Source organism: Bos grunniens, chromosome 5 (assembly GCF_055505025.1).
Source record: "Bos grunniens cultivar Pamir isolate PY7600 chromosome 5, Bosgru_T2T1.0, whole genome shotgun sequence".
In the NCBI taxonomy this organism is placed as follows: domain Eukaryota; kingdom Metazoa; phylum Chordata; class Mammalia; order Artiodactyla; family Bovidae; genus Bos; species Bos grunniens.
Window position 1 is genome coordinate 27,615,185 of NC_141169.1, and position 17,403 is coordinate 27,632,587.

The 17,403-nt window shown below is 52.9% G+C and overlaps 2 protein-coding genes across 6 annotated transcripts; both read right to left on the bottom strand.

Moving 5' to 3' along the window:
• Positions 1 to 1,770: 1,770 nt before the first annotated feature.
• SOAT2 (sterol O-acyltransferase 2) lies at positions 1,771 to 12,168 on the bottom strand. 4 transcript variants are annotated; one of them, XM_086403816.1, is made up of 15 exons: positions 11,928 to 12,168; positions 11,435 to 11,490; positions 10,493 to 10,629; positions 10,096 to 10,155; positions 9,640 to 9,747; positions 7,695 to 7,971; positions 7,206 to 7,275; positions 6,538 to 6,622; positions 5,984 to 6,029; positions 5,644 to 5,773; positions 4,932 to 5,029; positions 3,744 to 3,842; positions 3,092 to 3,227; positions 2,423 to 2,568; positions 1,771 to 2,209 (listed from the first exon to the last, which is right to left on the bottom strand). In XM_086403816.1, exons 1-15 carry the CDS (start codon positions 12,034 to 12,036, stop codon positions 2,159 to 2,161), a joined length of 1,608 nt encoding a protein of 535 aa, XP_086259942.1. In that variant the 5' UTR covers positions 12,037 to 12,168; the 3' UTR covers positions 1,771 to 2,158. The 4 variants fall into 4 exon arrangements, with proteins under 4 accessions (XP_086259942.1, XP_086259941.1, XP_086259939.1 ...); XM_086403815.1 differs by having other exon boundaries at positions 11,916 to 12,168; XM_086403813.1 differs by lacking the exons at positions 1,771 to 2,209; positions 2,423 to 2,568; positions 3,092 to 3,227; positions 3,744 to 3,842 and having other exon boundaries at positions 4,668 to 5,029.
• Positions 12,169 to 13,304: 1,136 nt separating this feature from the next.
• On the bottom strand, positions 13,305 to 17,150 carry IGFBP6 (insulin like growth factor binding protein 6). Of its 2 annotated transcripts, none has more exons than XM_086399331.1 (4): positions 16,772 to 17,150; positions 14,657 to 14,796; positions 14,379 to 14,498; positions 13,305 to 13,611 (listed from the first exon to the last, which is right to left on the bottom strand). In XM_086399331.1, the coding sequence occupies exons 1-4, from the start codon at positions 17,097 to 17,099 to the stop codon at positions 13,486 to 13,488; spliced, it is 714 nt and encodes a 237-aa protein (XP_086255457.1). In that variant the 5' UTR covers positions 17,100 to 17,150; the 3' UTR covers positions 13,305 to 13,485. The 2 variants fall into 2 exon arrangements, with proteins under 2 accessions (XP_086255457.1, XP_086255456.1); XM_086399330.1 differs by having other exon boundaries at positions 14,379 to 14,572.
• Positions 17,151 to 17,403: the final 253 nt, after the last annotated feature.

Below are 17,403 nucleotides of genomic sequence, written 5' to 3' on the forward strand. Positions count from 1 at the left end.
CCTCAATAAATGGAGAGATACAGTGTATCAATGGATGGGAAAACTTAGTTTTGTTAAATGTCAATTTTATCCAAATTGGTCTACAGCTATAATGTGTAATTCTAATCAAAATCCCAGCAGACTTTTCTTTCTTTTTTTGAAAGAAACTTACAAGCCGATTCTAAAGTTTATAACGAAAATTCAAAGGACTTCAAATAGGCAAAATGACTGAAAAAGAAGAAGGTTGAATGACTCACACCACCTGTTTTCAAGACATTATGAAGCTACAGTAATCATGAAAGTGTGGTGCTGGTATAAAGAAAGACCAAATAAATAAACGGAACACAATAGAAAGTTCAGAAATTGAACTACAATTGCAAAGGCAAATGCAATGAAAATCACAGCAGTGAAAGCATCAAACCCTAACCATTAGACTACCAAGGAACTCCCTAAATGTCCATTTTATAGTTGTGGAAGCTGAAGCTCGTGAAGTTAAAAGATTTGGCTAAGGTCTGTATAGGAGGTTCTTCTCCTGGGTCCTCTGAAGGAAAGGAGGCCAGCTATGTGCTCTCTGAAAACGTGCTGGAGGTTGCCAGGATTAGAAGGATTAAAGGGTTGTGGAAATGTGATCTGAAGGAGTAGAGGTAGAAGAAGGAGTGACTTGAGTTTGGGGCGGATTGGGGTGGCAGAGAAAAGATAAGGGAGGATGTCACTCAGCCCCTCAGCCCCTCCCATCACAAAGTCCTGCCTTGCAGGCACGCTCTTCAATCACGCCTGTCAAAAGTGGGTCGTCAAATGTTGTTCAGTTGCTAAGTCATGTGTGACTCTTTCTGACCCCACGGACTGCAGCGCTCCAGGCTTCCCTGTCCTTCACTATCTCCTGGAGTTTGCTCAAACTCATGTCCATTGAGTTGGTGATGCCATCCAATCATCTCATCCTCTGTTACCTCCGTCTTCTGCCCTCAATTTTTCCCAGCATCAGGGTCTTTTCCAGTGAGTTGGCTCTTCACATCAGGTGACCAAAGTATTGGAGCTTCAGCTTTAGCATCAGTCCATCCAATGAATATTCAGGGTTGATTTCCTTTAGAATTGACTGGTTTGGGCACCATGTACACAATGCTATATTTAAGATGGATAATCAACAAGGACCTATTACAGAGAACTCTGCTCAATGCCATACAGCAACCTTAGATGGGAGGGGAGTTGGATACATGCACATGTATAGCTGAGCTGCTCTGTTGTCCACCTGAAACTATCACAATAGGCTATACTCCAGTATAAAATAAAAGTTTTTTTAAAAAATGGGTCATCACATAGAGAACAGCCTTGTGATTGCCCAGGAGGTGGATGGATTGGGGAGGGATGGACTGGGAGTTGGAGATATGAACTATTATATATAGAATGAATAAACAACAGGTACTGCTATATTATATATAGAATGAATAAACAACAGAGAACTATACTCAATGTCCTGGGATAAACCCCAATGGAAAAGAATATAATTTGAGTTTTGGGCGCGCACACACACACACACACACACACATATAAAAAGAAATCACTTTGTTGTACAGCAAAAATTAACACAACATTGTAAATCAACTTATACTTCAATTGTAAAAAGTTTTTAAAAGTGGATCTTCAAGAGACTTCCTCGGTGGTCCAGTGGTTAAGACTCTGTGCTTCCAATGCAAGGAGTGTGGGTTGGATCCCTGGTCAGGGAACTAAGAACCCACATGCTGTGTGGCGTGGCCAAAAAAAATGGGTCTTTAACAAGTGAATGAATGAATAAAAAGTGATACATACAGTTTATTATTGTATTGGAAAGAGTACAAAGAAACAAATCCTTCTCAGACCTTGATACCTCAGCTTGCTTTAAGTCAAGCCACATTCACCAAATCTGTAAGATCCTTCATGTCTCTGCCAGTCTGAACAGCCATGGAGTGAGAGGGGGCCCTCTGCCCAGTCCACAGGGATGGGGGCTCAAGAGTCATCACCATTCTGAGTCTATGCTCACAGGTCCACAGATCTCAGTCCCTGGAGTTCCCTGGTGGGGTCAGGCATGGCAGGCCGCCTTGACTCAGAGCTCGGTCTGAGAATGCAGAGAGAAGCCTTGGTCTCAGACTTTGCAGGCAGAGAAGAACTTGGTGGTGTCATCTGCGCAGTGACAGTACCCTGGCATTTAGGTATGGCAGGACCAAGATCGAGGTGTCACCAGCCCCCAGAAGGTTGTCTGTGCCAGAGAAAAGTGAGTTATGAATAAGATCCCTTCCAGGGCTTACCCTATGCATCTAAGACACGGGAACCCATCATCCCCAAACCGGGCCCTGGCCCCGACCATGGCTGTTGAACTGGGCAGCAATAGGGGGCTGGCTGTTGGGGAGAGGAGGCGTGTCCTCCTGGGTGAGGAGCTGAGTGGGCGGGGTGGGGGGTCATGGCCACTTACCTGGGGCAGGGGGCAGTGGCGCCGTGCATACCACTCCTGGCAGTACAGGCTGACTTGGATGCCCTGGCCCAGGAAGAGCAAGGTCCACATGAGCACGTTCCACGCTGGGCCCGTGCGCCGGTCGTGCATCGTGAAGTTCAGTGGCCCTGATGCAGGAGGAAGGGTGGTCAGCTCAGCTCCAGACACCTGTAATTTATCTTCCTGGCTGCCTTCTTATCTCAGGGCACAGGAAAGAGTTGGAACAGGAAGACTCAGGAAGATCTTGAGCCCAACTCCAGGCACACAAGGAGAGCTCAGGCATTCCTCAGGATTCCTCAGTTACATACACTTCACTATCCTGGCTCCCTTACTGAACCTCCCAACCCACACCAGTTTTCTCCCCTTTGTCTCCCTCTATGTGTGCCCTGCGCAGATACTCCTCTCCAGCCAGAAGTGTTTTCTTACTGTACTCCCCTCCAGGATACCCCTGTGCTGCCTCCCAATGCTACCTCCTTCCCAGCTTCCAAGTCCCCTGCCCCCCTGCAACTCTCACAGACAGCACTATGCCTTCCCCCAAGAGGCATGCACACCCCCTTCGGTCTTGGGTACGTGGCCTCTCCCATCAGTCTGGAATCTCCAAGACTCTTCCCTCGGGATGTCTCTACAAGGGCATACAGAGGCCAAGCTCACCTCCAAAGACAAGGAAGAGCAACAGCATGACGGGGTAGAAGAATCCCAGGACGAAGCAGAAGATGTACTCATGGACCACTGCTGAGACCAGAAACACGCCCAGCATGGCCGCGCCTCGGGCCCGGCCACCAAGGAGCTGGCAGGGGTCGGGGGAGGAGGGTACAGTGAGTCTCCCTAAGCCCTCTCTGCAAAGAACCCCTCCTTAAGGAAGCCAGAGGGTATGCAGTATGGTGGAAAGAATACGGGCTTTGGGATCAGAAAGGCTGACATATCTTTCTTAAAAGCATTATATTTAGTCTATTGGGCCTTAGAGGCCACTTTCAAAAGGGGGATATAATAATACTTACTTCTCAGGCTTACATTTCAGATTATACAGTATGGGAAAATTCTTGGTAACTGAAAATTGCTATATGCATGTTCCTTAGAAGGCTAAGGAGGGGAGACATGCCCTGTGGAGGAGGTGTAGTTGAGGACAAGGAAGGAAGGAAGTCAGATCATAAGAAGGACTTTCTTTCTGCCTACTGGGTTGGGTAGAATGAGGGAGGTGAAAGTCAAAGGGGCCCTTAGGTCTAGAAAAAATGGAATGTGCAGAGAAAGGGAAAGAGCGGCTGTCCCAGAGAGGTTCTGTTAACTGTGGGAGCTGAGCCCGTACCCAAAGCCCATCTTGATACACGTAGCTGTACAGCCAGTCATGGACCACCACGTTCCATGTGCGGTAGTAGTTGGAGAAGGATGTTGAGTTCCACCAGTCCTGGGGGTGGGGTGGGATGGGGTCAGGGCAGGGGAGGAGGTGATCATCAGGGCCCCATCTCTGCCCAGCTCCCAGCTGCCCGTCCTTGCTCCCCACTCCCTGGCTGTGTTCTCTGCAAGGGCTGGCTCCCGGCAGGAGAGAGACAGCAAGCATCCGCCTAACTCCCTCCTCAGGCCCTGGGGCCCTTACCCTCCCTGTCTACTCTCAGGAGAAGATTCCAAAGTACCATCCCCACAAAAGCAGTGAGCCCTGGCTGGTCAGGAGGTGGACGGGTGACATTATAAGCATACCCAGAGGAGCACATTTCTCACTGTGGGAGACGGACAGCACAGCTGAGGTTGAAATCGTGCCCCTTGGGGTTAACAGAAACTGGTGACTAACAGAAATTCTTGGGCTTGTCTTACAGAATAGCAGGTAAGGGAACAGTTTGTTAAAAATTCTTCTGCTGTAACCTGCCTTCACTGACAAAGCCTTATTTTATTCTTTTTTTTGACTCCTTACCCATCCCCGTACAGATAACACCTCTGATGTATGGGTCACTATAGCAACAGGAGGCATACATTTTCCAGGAACTTCAAGTTGGCTCCTGTCTAGTTCAAGTGGGCTAAGACTGGCTAGGACCACTGACCCTAAAACTGGGCCTGTAAAGCTGTTGGATGAATGACTTTTTGACATCAGAGAGCCAAACACTCCACCCTCAGATCATGCCAAGTGTCTCCATTCTTAACATGCATCCCATGAAGAAGCATGTAACTCAGATACACCTGTGCAGAACACTGATTACCTCACCCTTTCTCTACCTCCAATCACTTTTCCCGAGCCTAAGGTCTCCTTGCTTCTTTATCCTATAAATATCTCAAGCCCTTGGCCTTTGGGGAAGCAAATCTGCGATTGTTCTCACTTCTCCTTACTTGTTGAAGAAACCGTTTCTCTGCTGTAAATCTCGGTGTCTCAGTGTTTGACTTAGAATTGGGCCAATGCACCTGGTTTGGTATCAAGGTGAGAACCAACATAGCCACCATCCTCCCCTACGTCCTTCCCTAGCTCTCCCTGCATCCAGCTCCCAGGTGGCCCCGGTCCAGGCCCCACCCGATAGAACATTCTGTCTCCAAATCGTAGCATCTCCGCGAAGGCGTTGAGCCAACAGTGAAGGAAGGCAAAGAAGATGAGCAGCAGCATAAAAATGCCTGGGGAGTGAAGACAAGGGGCTGCACGTCAGACTGGTCTCCCTGGTCCCCCATGAACCTCCAGGGTCCTCCCAGGAAGCCCTCACCCAGCAACCTACCAATCACTTATTAATCATTCACTAATTTATGCATTCATTCATTCAGTCCATTTGCTTATGAAGCCTATGCCTGATGTTGGAACACAGAGATGAATGTTAAAACCTCTGCCTGTTGGGAGAGGCTGGGGAGAGGACAGCAATCTGAAGTGCTGCCACTGTTTAGTCGCTAAGTTGTGTTCAACTCTTTGCGACCACATGGACTGTAGTCCGCCAGGCTCCTCTGTCCATGGAATTCTCCAGGCAAGAATACCGGAGTAAGTTGCTATGTCCTTCTCCAGGGGATCTTTTCGACCCAGGGATCGAACCTGTGTCTGCTGCACTGGCAGGCAGATTCTTTACCGCTGAGCCACCAGGGAAGCCCCAGTCTGAAGTGAGACTCTGACAGTGAGCACCCACAGGAGCGGGCAGATGTCAGAGGGAGAAGGTGTTGAAACTAAGAGTGAGAGGAGAGAGGAGCCCCCTGCTAAGCCTTCTCCAGGGTGCAGCCTTCCGCAGCTCTGCCTCCAGTGGGGATACCTGGCAAGGTGGCATGCATGATGGACAGTACCAGGGCACGGGTGCTGAAGGGCTCCTGGCTCATGTTGGCAAAGACAGGAACACAGAGGCGGCCCAGGATGAAACAGGCGTAGAGCACGCAGCCCAGGGCCTGGAGAGGGGCAGAGGACACATAACTTTGAGAGAAGACACTGGCAACTGCCCCCTTCCTCTGGAACTGGACTCTGGCCCAGCATCTGCCTTCCCTTCTCTTTGCACAACCCTTTGACCTCTTCCCAGGCCTCCCCTACTTTGCTCCCAGAAATGCCCCCTCAGCCACCATGAGTCACAGGTACTCCACGCTTCGACTCTGTCTGCTGACCTGGGCAAAGTTCTTGGCCACATAATTCCACCTGACGTTGGGTGTCCTGTTGCAGCAATGGAATGGAGACAGTATGTTTCTCATCATTTTGTCTTGTTCCTGCCCTGCAGGCATAGCATCCGGGGCCCTCTATCCACAGCTCCCTCAATTGCTGAGGCCTGGGAGGATTACCTGTGGAGGTGGGGATCTAGAACACTTTGGATCTTCCTTAACAAAGATGACAAGTGGAATTTTAGCTTAAGCGCCCACTAAGTTTGCTCCAGACTGGGGGGTTTCCCAGGACATAGGAATTTCAGTGCTAAAACTGGAGCAATGCTGGGCAAACTGGGGCAGTAGTGGGCAAACCAGGACAGTCAGTCACCCTTGCATCACCATGGGCTGGGGCAAGAAGAAGGGGTAACATATCTGTCCCTTATTCCCATCTTTACTGTGAGGTGCTTCCTGAGAAAGTGGCCAGTGTCTGGGTTGAGACTAAACACCTCAGGGAGAGGAGAGTAGAAGGGCTGGGTCCCTGGTGGGCCTGGGCATGTGGGGAAGGGGGTGAAGGCTCTTACCTGGGGTAAGTTTCCCTATAGATGAGTGTGGGGCAGAAGAGGAAATAGAGGTAGCTGGAGAAACTGGGGGCCCGGATCCCCTCACCTGAGGAGGAGTAAGAGGGGGCTGTCAGTGAAGAGGGAAGGGAGAGAGGACACAGGTGGGCGGGGTGCCAGGGAAGGGCAGCGCGACTGGTGAATAGAGCTGGAGAGGATAGAGGTGTAGGGTGGGTCAGCACCTGGATAGGGGATCTGAAGGTAGGGGGAGGAGGTGAAGCTGGGCAGGAGTTGAACCTGCCTTTCAACAGCCTCCTTTTGCTTCTGTTCCAGGTATCCCCCTCCTTTTCTGGCACAAGACCTACTGTGGCCAGAGCTTCATTTGGCACCCACAAGTCCCACCACCCGATTCTTTCTCCTTCTGGTTTGACTTTCTCATATAAGGCTCTCATACCCTGGGTCTAAATTAGGATGAGCCAGAAGTCCTGGGCAGTAGAGCAGCCTCTCAGAAGTGGGACCTAAGAGAATGCCGATTGACTAAGGCCCAGAGAGCCCAGTTGGCGGCTGGAGGTGTGCCCTGTGGGCAAGATGGGCTTAGAAAGTTGGAGCTTTTATGAGGCTCTTGCACCTGCTGGCTTAATTCAACCAACCAAGAAGACTGAGTTCACAGCAGCGCCCGCTGAAGGCCTCACCTCCTCTGGCCCAAAGTGTCCCAGGTACCGTCTCTCTCAGGAAGGAGTAGCTTTTCATCAGGAGCCTGACCTGAGGCGGAATAGAAAAGAGGTTAAGGTGCTGTGGGACTTTGCACAGATCACTTAACCTCTCTGTGTTCACGTTTACACAGGCAGAGGGGCAGACTGTAAACTTTGTATGGTCAAAGCCCATACTTTGATCTTTTTGTTGGACAGTCTTATAGCCTAACACAGATGGCTGATGGGATGAATCTAGGGTAAAGGAGTACCAGAAAGGGCAGAGCCTGTAGTCGGCCAACTCCCTTCGATTATATGATTATATTTGCATAGCAGTGTCCATTTGTTTACATTTGTTTGGAGACTGCTGGTTGGCTCAAATCTCTCCAAAGGACTCTGCCCCTGATAATTAGCTCTGCCCCCACCAATATAGTATCCAGTGCCCTCTCTCCCAGGGGCCCCACCCCACCATTGGTCCTGCCCACCACCTACCTGCTCAAAGACTAGGACACAGCGGGAGGCTGGCGGGAGCTGATACTCCACTGCCACGTGGACTGGGAGGATGCCAAGCACCACGGTGTGGGCAGCTAGCAGCAAGCAGCCCAGGCCCACCCGCAGGGTCCAGGCCCCTCCAGACTGGGGCCTCTCCCACAGCCGCAGGGCCTGGTAGGGCACCAGCAGAGTGGACAGGAACATGGGGACCCACGTCACCAGAGCCAAGGGCAGCTGTCCGAAGCTGAAGGTCAGTAGATCGAACTCCATCATCAGCCTGCGAGTGGGGAAGGCGACAAAGTAGACAAGCGTGAGGCCCATCCTTGTCCCCTTCCTCTGCAGTCAGAGCTCTTGGAAGACAAACTACTGAGCCCACCTGCTGCAAGTACTGAAGCTCTCGGGCCTTGAGCCCGTGCTCTGCAGCGGGAGAAGCCGCCGCAATGAGAAGCCCTTGCACCAAGCTAGAGTAGCCCCTGCTCCCCACAACTGGATGCAGCGAAGAAGACCCAGCAGGGCCAAAACCAAATAAAATTGTCAACATTATATATCGGTGTAAAATTATATATATACATATAATATATATATTGTATATAGTTCGGGAAATCCCTGGAGATCCAGTGGTTAGAACTCCGCGCTTTCACTGCGGTAGCTCGGCTTCAATCCCTGGTTGGGGAACTAAGATCTAGTAAGCCACACAGTGTGGCCGAAAAGGGGTGCATGGCTTGTAATGGTAAATTAGAAGCGATTTATAAATCCATTAGTAAAGAACTAAATGATCAAAAGCTGGCACTTTCAGACTTTGCAGCCATTAAAATCAATGGAGCAACATGGAAAGATCTCTAAGGTGGGTCTTTAGGGAGTGAAAAGGAAGCAAAAGGTACAGTAAGTATCTTAGTAATGTAAGCCCCTCCCTTCCCCCCTCCAATACATCCCCTTGGTTCTTACATCTGGAAGTGGAGGCATGGAAAATGCCCTGGAGAGAAACTCTTAACAACTGTTAAATATGTTACCTCTGGGGAGTGATCTGGGATAGAGGGGATGGTGGAGGAGTCACTCTGCATATATTTGAAAATTTACTGAGAGTTGATCCTTAATTATAAGGATTGACAACAATTTTATCAAAAGGAAGTGCTGTTGCTGAACCTGCAAATCTTTGGTCCTTTTCCTTTTACTGCTTCCTAAGCTATCTAGCGAAGAGTCGGACACGACTGAGCGACTTCACTTTCACTTTTCACTTTCATGCATTGGACAAGGAAATGGCAAACCACTTCAGTGTTCTTGCCTGGAGAATCCCAGGGATGGGGAAGCCTGGTGGGCTGCCGTCTATGGGGTCGCACAGAGTCGGACACGACTGAAGCAACTTAGCAGCAGCAAGCTATCTGGAGGGTGAGGCGGGATCATGCAAATCCAAACCCCCAAGGGTCCACAGTCCCCTAAGGCTCATCCCAGAGAGGGAAGGGGTTTTGTAGGGAAACCTGGGCTCTTGTGTGCATACATCCGTCTTCCCCACAAGACTGGGAATGCCTCACAGACAGAGGCATGGCCCGTCCTCTGGCCCCCAGGGCTGGTACTTCGGGAACTCACTGGAGGTTGCTTGAACTGAAAGCACTGTCTTGGAATGGAGTGTGTGAGAGCAGTGAGGTGGGAACCACACTTACGAGTGCGTGTACACACATGTCTGCCTCAGGACAAGGGTTCCAGAGGATGTGAGTGGGGGCCTAGTGTCCCCAGGGGACTGATCCTGGGTAAACAGACCAAAGGCCATCCAAGGCTGTGCAGGGAAATCTAAGAGGGCTTTGGGGGTAGGAAGGTGGTTGGAAGCAATGTTGATGTGTGTCTAATAATCAAATGCACTTGCTCTGTGGGGCCCCAGTGGTGGGTGGAGTTCTAGGAGCCCGGGTGCTCTGATCTGGTCTGCGGGCCTATGAGAGGGAGGGGTGCCTACCTGCCCTCATCAATGAGGTCGATGGCCAGGGTGCTGATGATGAAGACACACAGGCCGGCGACAAACATATGGTAGATGGTGCGGAAGTGCGGCACCTCCATCAGCTCGCTGGAAGGACAGGGCCCTGAATGTCAGTGGGAGAGTCCTTGAGGTGGTGCAGACCAGCGCAGGCACTGCACACAGTGGGGATGGGGCCTAGCGACTGGGAACTTGAAGGGACAGGCTGTGGTACGGCTGGGACTTCTGTCCAAAGCCCTTCCAGCCCAGACAACTCTCATCCTGGTGGCCTTTCTTCCACGATTACGCCCAGGGCAAAAGGAGAAACAGAACCTTAGAAACCATCTCCACATCCTCTCCCAAACCACCTAGAGCCTGAGGATGACAAATGAGGTGTCCTGGATCCCCAGACAAAGCTCTTTCTTTTTTCCCCATCCTCTGTCTTCACCCCTGACTTACTCAAGCAGGGACTTGCGGATGATAAAAACTTTTCGTTTCCCCAGGGACGGCTCCCGGGTCCTGAATTGAGACAGTTGTTCTGGGTTAGGAACCAAAGGCAGAAGGCTATAAGCAGAGCGTAGGGCTTTGCAGGAGGTCACTACTTGGGAGCCAAGGGCAGTAGTAGGGGAAGGTCAGGGTTAGGGCCAGCAGGCAGGACGAGGTGAAAAGCTCATGGCCAATGGAGAGCAAAGCCCAGTAGTCAATGTCAGGAAGACAGAGGCGACGAGGGAAGACTGAAGTCAAAGTTATATCCATGCTGGAAAAGGGCCCGGGAGATACCATCTGTGGCTCATAGTCCTTATGATGGAGGAGGGTACACAGCCGCTCCCCAGCCCCCGGCTCCTGAGACTCTTACTTGCGCAAGGAGTCTGGAGGGATGGAGGGCACTGGTCTGTCTTGCAGTGGGTAAGCTTGAACGGCCTCCCACATGGCCTGATCCAGCAGCTCCATCAGCTGGCCCTGCGCTTGCTCCAGCAACTGTGTCTTTACAGCCTGCAGGACAAAGCAGGGCAGGGTGCACAGTCCCTTTATCCAGTCAGCCTTCCTCCCATTCACCAAACACTTCCCGAGCCTCCCTCCATGCCAGGCACACTGCTAAGGGCCCAAGATGGACAGAAGAACAAGCAGGGCTCCTGCCCAGAGGTCCCCCTTTCCTGCAATTTAACTCCCTCTGGTTTCCCAGGGCAGCCGTGAGGATGCAGGAAAGAGGATTTCAGTCTCTGGATCTGACCCCCAACCACCTTGTCATCTCTGCTCCTACTCTTTCCTCCCTGACCCCAGCCTTTCCTCTCCTGACCTCCAGTCCTGCTAACAGAAGACTGTTTACCAGCAGACTTTGGGTCCCTCCCCTGATGACCTGTGCTTCAAACTCCTCCGTCTTAACCCTTAGCTCTCCCCTAATCTCAGAGAAGGCAATGGCACCCAACTCCAGTACTCTTGCTTGGAAAATCCCATGGGCGGAGGAGCCTGTTAGGCTGCAATCCATGGGGTCGCCAAGAGACGGACACGACTGAACGACTTCACTTTCACTTTTCACTTTCATGCATTGGAGAAGGAAATGGCAACCCACTCCAGTGTTCTTGCCTGGAGAATCCCAGGGACGGGGGAGCCTGGTGGGCTGCCGTCTATGGGGTCGCACAGAGTCGGACACGACTGAAGTAACTTAGCAGCAGCAGCAGCAGCTACCCTGATCTGAGAGGTTTGAACCCAAGAACAAATTGTCTTTATCACCAAACCAGTCCTCACCCCTTGCTCCCTCCACTCCCGGACCGTCCGTTTGACCTCCGACATCCCTCACCTGCATATGCTGGGTCCATTGCACCAAATCTGGGCCTCTGTGCACCTCCGCGTTTCCTGGGAAAAGGAGTTAGGGTTTTGCTGTCTAGTGCAGACCCAGAGGCTTTCTCTGTCCAGCAAGTTCGCTTTCTGTGTGCTCAACAGCCTCCCCTCCCCACAACCAGTCAATGTCTAGTACCATGGCCGGGGTAGGGAGGGGGAGAGGGCTGGGGGTAATCAGAAGGAGGGTATTTTTGCAGGGGGTGAGCAGATCATTGGCAACCGGGGAGCCTGATGACATTACTGGAAACAGGGTACCCAGGGAACAAGAAGCTACTTTAATCACCGACTGGAGTGAAAAAGAGTCAGAAAGACAAGGGAAGGCACTGAATAGCCCGTTTCTCCTTATTTCCCCAGCTGGGGAGTTAGGAGGCAGAGGCTGGGGTCTGCAGGAAGGATTGAAGGTAGATAGCAGGAGCCCCCTCTCGCCAGCGTAACCCCACCTCCAACGCCACCTGGACATTCTGCACCCCCAGAGCGGGGTTCCCCTTCTCTGGAGGGCCGGTCCTCCTGCTGTCTTCCTAGCCTTTCTCTTCTCTGCACTTGGGCCGCCCTTGGCTCCATGATGTGAGTCTTGACCCGGCAGTGGCAGCTGATCAGTGTTTTCTCCCTTCCTGCAAGCTTGCCTGGCTGAGCGCTTATCTCGGTACCTCTGACAGCACCAAAGACTAAAGTCCTTTCAGGAGGAGGGGTTATAGGTTATTTGATCCCCTATCCCCATCCAGAAGGCAGAACCATCTCAGCTATAGGCTCTGCTTTGTTGGCTGTCACAAGAGATTCCCCTACCCCACCCCACCCCCACCAACAAACACCCTCGGCCACCATCCAGATGCCCAGCTCTCTCCCACAAAAATGGGGGTTCTGCACCCATACACGTCATGGGGAGGGGGACTTTGCTCCTCTGAGGCTTATCACCTGGTATGGCTGCTTCACCTGCTCAGTAGGCTGAAGGTTGGGGAGGAGTCAGCAACATCTTCAGGTATCAGGGCACTCAGCTCCCTGAGACCATAAGGTGTGTGAAAGAAACTTGTCAACACAGCTTTGTGTGCACGTGATGACTATTCTATGAGGTGGGTACCTGTGACAACTGCGGGGCTGTGGCCCCTCCGGGGAGCTGGGGGCTGGGGGCTCTGGACACCAGCTCTTCCCTACACTTGCTTGGGTTAGCAGGTAAGCAGAAAGGAGACAAAACAAAAACTTATTCAGCACCTGGGGATGCCCAGCACTATCATGTATGGAAGAACCAGATTTCAATCCTTCCACGATCATTTGCTGGCTGTGGAATTTCAGGCAAAGGACCCAAATAGTTTAAGCTGAAGTTTCCTCCTCTGAAAAACAGGTTCAAAAGTCCCTATCTCACAAGGTAAGCACAAAATGAAGTAGTCCAGGTAAAAGCACATGGTCCAGGGCATGGCCCATGGCAAGAACACAATAAATACTAATTCCCTTCCCTTTTTAATATGAAGTAACAGAAGGGTAAGAGTTTTTCTTTGTTGAGCTCCTGGTGGGGATTAACTATTAACGCTTCCTCTTCTTTTATGTCCAAAGATCAATGGTAGAAACAAGGTCAAAACTTCAGACCAAGGCCTGCCAAGGCCTCAACGTCTCCCCACCCCCATCTTCTGCTTCCCACTCCCTGGTGGGCAGTTGGGTGAAGCTTGAGGCTGTGAAACCTCTACCAGTGGCTGTCTCTGTCATTCCGAGTGTGGCAGGAAGGACTGAGGGCAGTCCACAAGAGAAGAGAGCTTCTATGGGGGGGCTGGGCGGAGGTAGAAAGAAGGGCCAGTGACTCCATAAATGTGAGAGGTGAACACAGAGACATAAACCAGAGATCCCCCAACACAGCTTTATTAACACCCCAAGCCGACACCAACAATCTTTCCACATGTGAGGCCCCAGGGGTGAGGGGGACAGCGGGGCAGGGCCTGAACGTGTAGTTACCCATCACTCAACAAATAACCAAGAGGACGGCCCCATGCTCCTGCCAGTGGCCCTGCAGCCCCCAGCCCAGGCTTAGCCGCTGCTGCCGGTGGGGCAGAGGGAGCTTCCATCGCCGCCTTCTGAAGACCCGGGCAGGGGCTGGCCCATGCGATCCACACACCAGCAAGGACCTCGGCGCTGCCCCTGGGAGGAGCGGCACTGGGGAGAGAGGCACAGGGATCAGAGGTGCCTCGAGGCTCCAGCGGGAGAGATGGGAGGGGCCCCGGGGTTGGGAACGGGCTGTGGATTCTTGAGTCTGAGTCTGTGGAGACATCTGAGTGTTCTCAGGATAGTGAGCCCCACTGGCTTCCCTTCCGTGGCTTCTCTTCTCCACCCACCAGAGCATGCCCGTTCTTCTAGGCTAGAGCCATGGTTCTCAAAGTGTGGTTTCTGAACCAACAGGATCACTAGGGGCCACATTAGAATGCAAATTCTCAGGCTCTGCGGGCGGGGCTCTGCCACTGATGTTCATGGCAGGGTGATTTTGATGCTTATGTGAACCTCTCTCAGAGTTAGATGTTCCTTAGATAATCTAAGAGCTTCCCTGGTGGCTCAGATGGTAAAGAACCCGCCTGCAGCGCAGAAGACCTGGGTTCGATCCCTGGGTTGGGAAGATCCCTAGGAGAAGGGAACGGCTACCCACTCCAGTATTCTGGCATGGAGAATCCCATGGACAGAGGAGCCTGGCAGGCTATACAGTCCATGGGGGTCACAAAGGGTCAGACAGGACTGAGCGACTTTCAGTTTCACTTAGATAATCTAACCCCTCCCACAGCTGCGGTCGGCTATTCTCTATGTGTGGCCCTAAAGCTAGGAGAGCCCTAAAGGAAGGGCAGCGTCTCATTTATACAACTCTGTAAATCCCCAACTCTGTAAAACCCAATCATCTTGTACTATGGGCCAAGGGAGGGGAGGAATGGCCTCACCTGCCGCTTCCGGTAGAAGCCCCTATGGTCACAATTAGGCACGTAGAGGGTGTGAGCCCCGCGGAAGACCTCGGTCTGGAGTTGCTGCAGCACGGAGTCCAGATGTTTGCGGCAGGGACCCTTGGGGGGAGGGACAGCTCCGCTGCAGAGCCTGCTGGGCCCACCAGCCAGGCTCCCAGGACTGGGATGGGAGACTTTGGCAAGCCCAAGGGAGTGGTCTCAGAGGGGAATCTCCAGGGCTCCCCACCCCTTCTGCACCCTGCCAGCCCCAGACTCACCATCTCAGTGTCTTGTACGCCCCCAGAATTGGACCGGGAAGGAGTGGTAGAGGTCCCCGAGTTCCTCTGTTGGTCTCTGCGGTTCACGTCCTGCGAGCGAGCGGTCCCTGCTTGAGGCTTACTCTCCTTGGGATTCTCTCCTACAGCCGCAAGGGGAATGGTGGAAGAAGAGCCCGGAAATCAACCAGATGTCAAACAGAGTCAAGTGGAAAGGAGCGGGGTTTTCAGAGCAGTGATGGGGCTTAGAGTCTGGCTCCACTGTTACCTTCTCAAGGCCTAGGTTTCCTTCTCTGAACAATGGTGATATTACCTTTCATGATAATATCCCCAGGCTAGTTTTAAGGCTTATAAAAGACAAGTACTTTGGAAAGCGAAAATCAATACCGTACAAGCATTGACAGAGAGCCTTGGGGCTTTGGGTAAAAAGGCCTGGTTGTTCCACAGGAGGCCAGCAGGGGGCGCACCAAGCCAGGGAGATGGGGCAGAAGAGAAACGACGATGCGAGCGGGTCAGCAGGGACCCAAGTGGAATGTGTGTCCTCCCTGTGACCCTAATGTGACTCAGCCTAGCCCTCCCAGGCCGGAGACACAGTTAATTTAGGGGCACTGCAATGGGGGCCTTTTGGTCCCCTGAGGCTCAGCCAAGCTCAACTCCCGCGGTCCCAGGAACCTGTGCAATTCAGCCCTTAACCAGGAGGTGGAAGGAGAGCAGACTGTAAAGGTGCAGAAATGAAAGGTTCCAACCTGCGGGCTGCTCCCTTCTCTGAAAAAAGTTTCACGCACGGTACTGGGGGGCTTGGGGAGAGCTCAGGATGAGAAGGGAAAGTCAGAGTGTCGGGGTGAAAAAAAGACACGGAGGAGAGTTGGCGCTGCTTGGAATTTTCCCCAGCTAGAAATGAAATATTATGAGCCCTGAAGTGACGTCTCTCCCTCTCCACGCACAAAGACAAGCTCTGCTCAGCCCCCAGACCTCAAGCCTAGACAGTTGCTCCCATCTCAAAACCCAAGAACCATTTCTTCTGCAACCCCAAATCTGATCTTTCTTCCTCCACACTTCTTAGATCTTGCCTCTCATTCTCTCTATTCAGTATCCTACCATGACCATGCTGCCAGCTGCCTCCTCTGACCCACCCAGACCACCACTTTCCAGGAGAACCCCAAGCAGCTTGGACCCAGGCATTTGGGACTGAAAGAAACTGAAAGTTGATTTCCCATCCCTTCCCATGGAAGCGCTCAGATGCCCTTGGGGTGGGGGCCGTTTTACATTTCCTGCTCTCCGCATCTCCCTGCTGCCCCCCATCTTTCAGGTTCTGACTCACTTCTGTCCCACCCACTCAATGACTCAGCCTTCTATTCTCCTCTCTGGCTTAGGGTGCGGTGAGGTGGGTGGAGGGTTCTGAAAAGCTTTAAATCATAACCCTGATTTGGCAGATTCCTTCTTTTCCCACCTCTAACCCTCCCCCTGGGGGCGGGGGAGAGGGCCAGCGCCAACCCTCTGACCCTAGTCTAGTCTAAAACAGCTCTGGATTTGAGCCATCTTCTATTTTTCACTCTACGTTCAGGTGCTTTGGTCACCCTGATATTAAAAGGAGATATTTCTCAGTGTGTTCAGGGTTTGGGAGTCTGGAGTTCTCTTCCCTCTTTTTCTAAGTGGAAGCTGGGAACAATGTCTGGGTGCTTTCTCCAGCTTGGGCGTCTAGGGCTGAAGGAGCTGGGCTTCTGTGGCATACAGCAAGTCCCTAAACCCTTCCAACTCTCCCTTTCCCCTCAAGAGAAAATAGGCTGAGGGGGCAAAAAAGGTTGCCGGGTCAGACATCTCCCTGCTTCACCCCTAGGGCCGGCAGCCTCACTCCAGCCTTGTAGGAGCTCCCCGCACTTGCCCTTTCACCCCCCAACATATACCCCCCTCCCACCCCCCTCCCGGAGCTCAGGATGGGAAAGGAAAGTCAGGGTGTCAGGGCGAAGAAAAGACAAGGAGGGGAGCAGGCACTGCTTGGAATCTGCCAGAGATAGGGAGAAGGAAGCGTCCATCTGGCCGAGCTCATCCCTCGGGACCCAGTCTGCAGAATTGCGGGGCTCCCGTGGGCGGGGCAGGGGCGGGGCGCGGCGGACTCACCCGAGGGCGTGCGCGCCCGGCCGCAGCGGCCCCGGCCCTGCAGCAGAGCCCGCAAAGGCAAATCCTCTTTCTCCGGCGGCTGGCACTGCAGTCCTGGGGCGCAGTTGGGAGTGTAGACCCCGCACTGCTGCCCCTCCCTCCTGAGACAGCCCCCAGCTTCCGCACAGCCTTCTGCCGCCGGCCCCCCATCCTCCTCCTCCGCGCAGCCCCCTGGACAACCCGCCGACACCCCCTGCCCGCAGCCTGGGCACCTTGCCAAGGCGCCTCCTGGGCGGGCAGCGAGCAGCAAAGTTAGCAGCAGTGGCGGCAGCAGCCTGTGGGGGGTCATGGTCAGGATTTTCGCCCCGTCCACTCCTCCCAGAGCAGTCGTAGCGAAGCTGCTGCCCGCCGCCGCCCCTCTGCCTTAAGTAGCCGCCGGCAGGGGCCGGGCCCTTTAAGAGCCAGGTGAAGGGGGGGCGTGTGGAGAAGGCAGGGGCATTCCCTAAACTGGGTGGGACTGGAGAGGCCCCCCCTCCACCTGGGTCCTCCCCACTCTTCTCTACCTCCTCCCTTCCCAGTTTCTGTTTTCTTCCCAAATTACTCTGATTTTTCTTGCTTTGTTCCCGGGAATCTCGCCCGGAATTTGGGAGCTG

Bases quoted from the DNA above. Each gene is read 5' to 3' on its own strand.
- IGFBP6 (XM_086399330.1), bottom strand. From the start codon at position 17,099: ATGACCCCCCACAGGCTGCTGCCGCCACTGCTGCTAACTTTGCTGCTC. The intron at 14,797-16,771 runs GTGAGTCCGCCG...TTGCGGCTGTAG, and splicing joins CCGGGCGCGCACGCCCTCGG to GAGAGAATCCCAAGGAGAGT. The intron at 13,612-14,378 runs GTGAGGCCATTC...CTCTCTCCCCAG, and splicing joins GCTTCTACCGGAAGCGGCAG to TGCCGCTCCTCCCAGGGGCA.
- SOAT2 (XM_086403815.1), bottom strand. From the start codon at position 12,036: ATGGAGCCAAGGGCGGCCCAAGTGCAGAGAAGAGAAAGGCTAGGAAGA. The intron at 9,748-10,095 runs GTAAGTCAGGGG...CTGTCCTTCCAG, and splicing joins ATCCGCAAGTCCCTGCTTGA to CGAGCTGATGGAGGTGCCGC. The intron at 6,030-6,537 runs GTAAGAGCCTTC...TTGCTGCAACAG, and splicing joins TATAGGGAAACTTACCCCAG to GACACCCAACGTCAGGTGGA.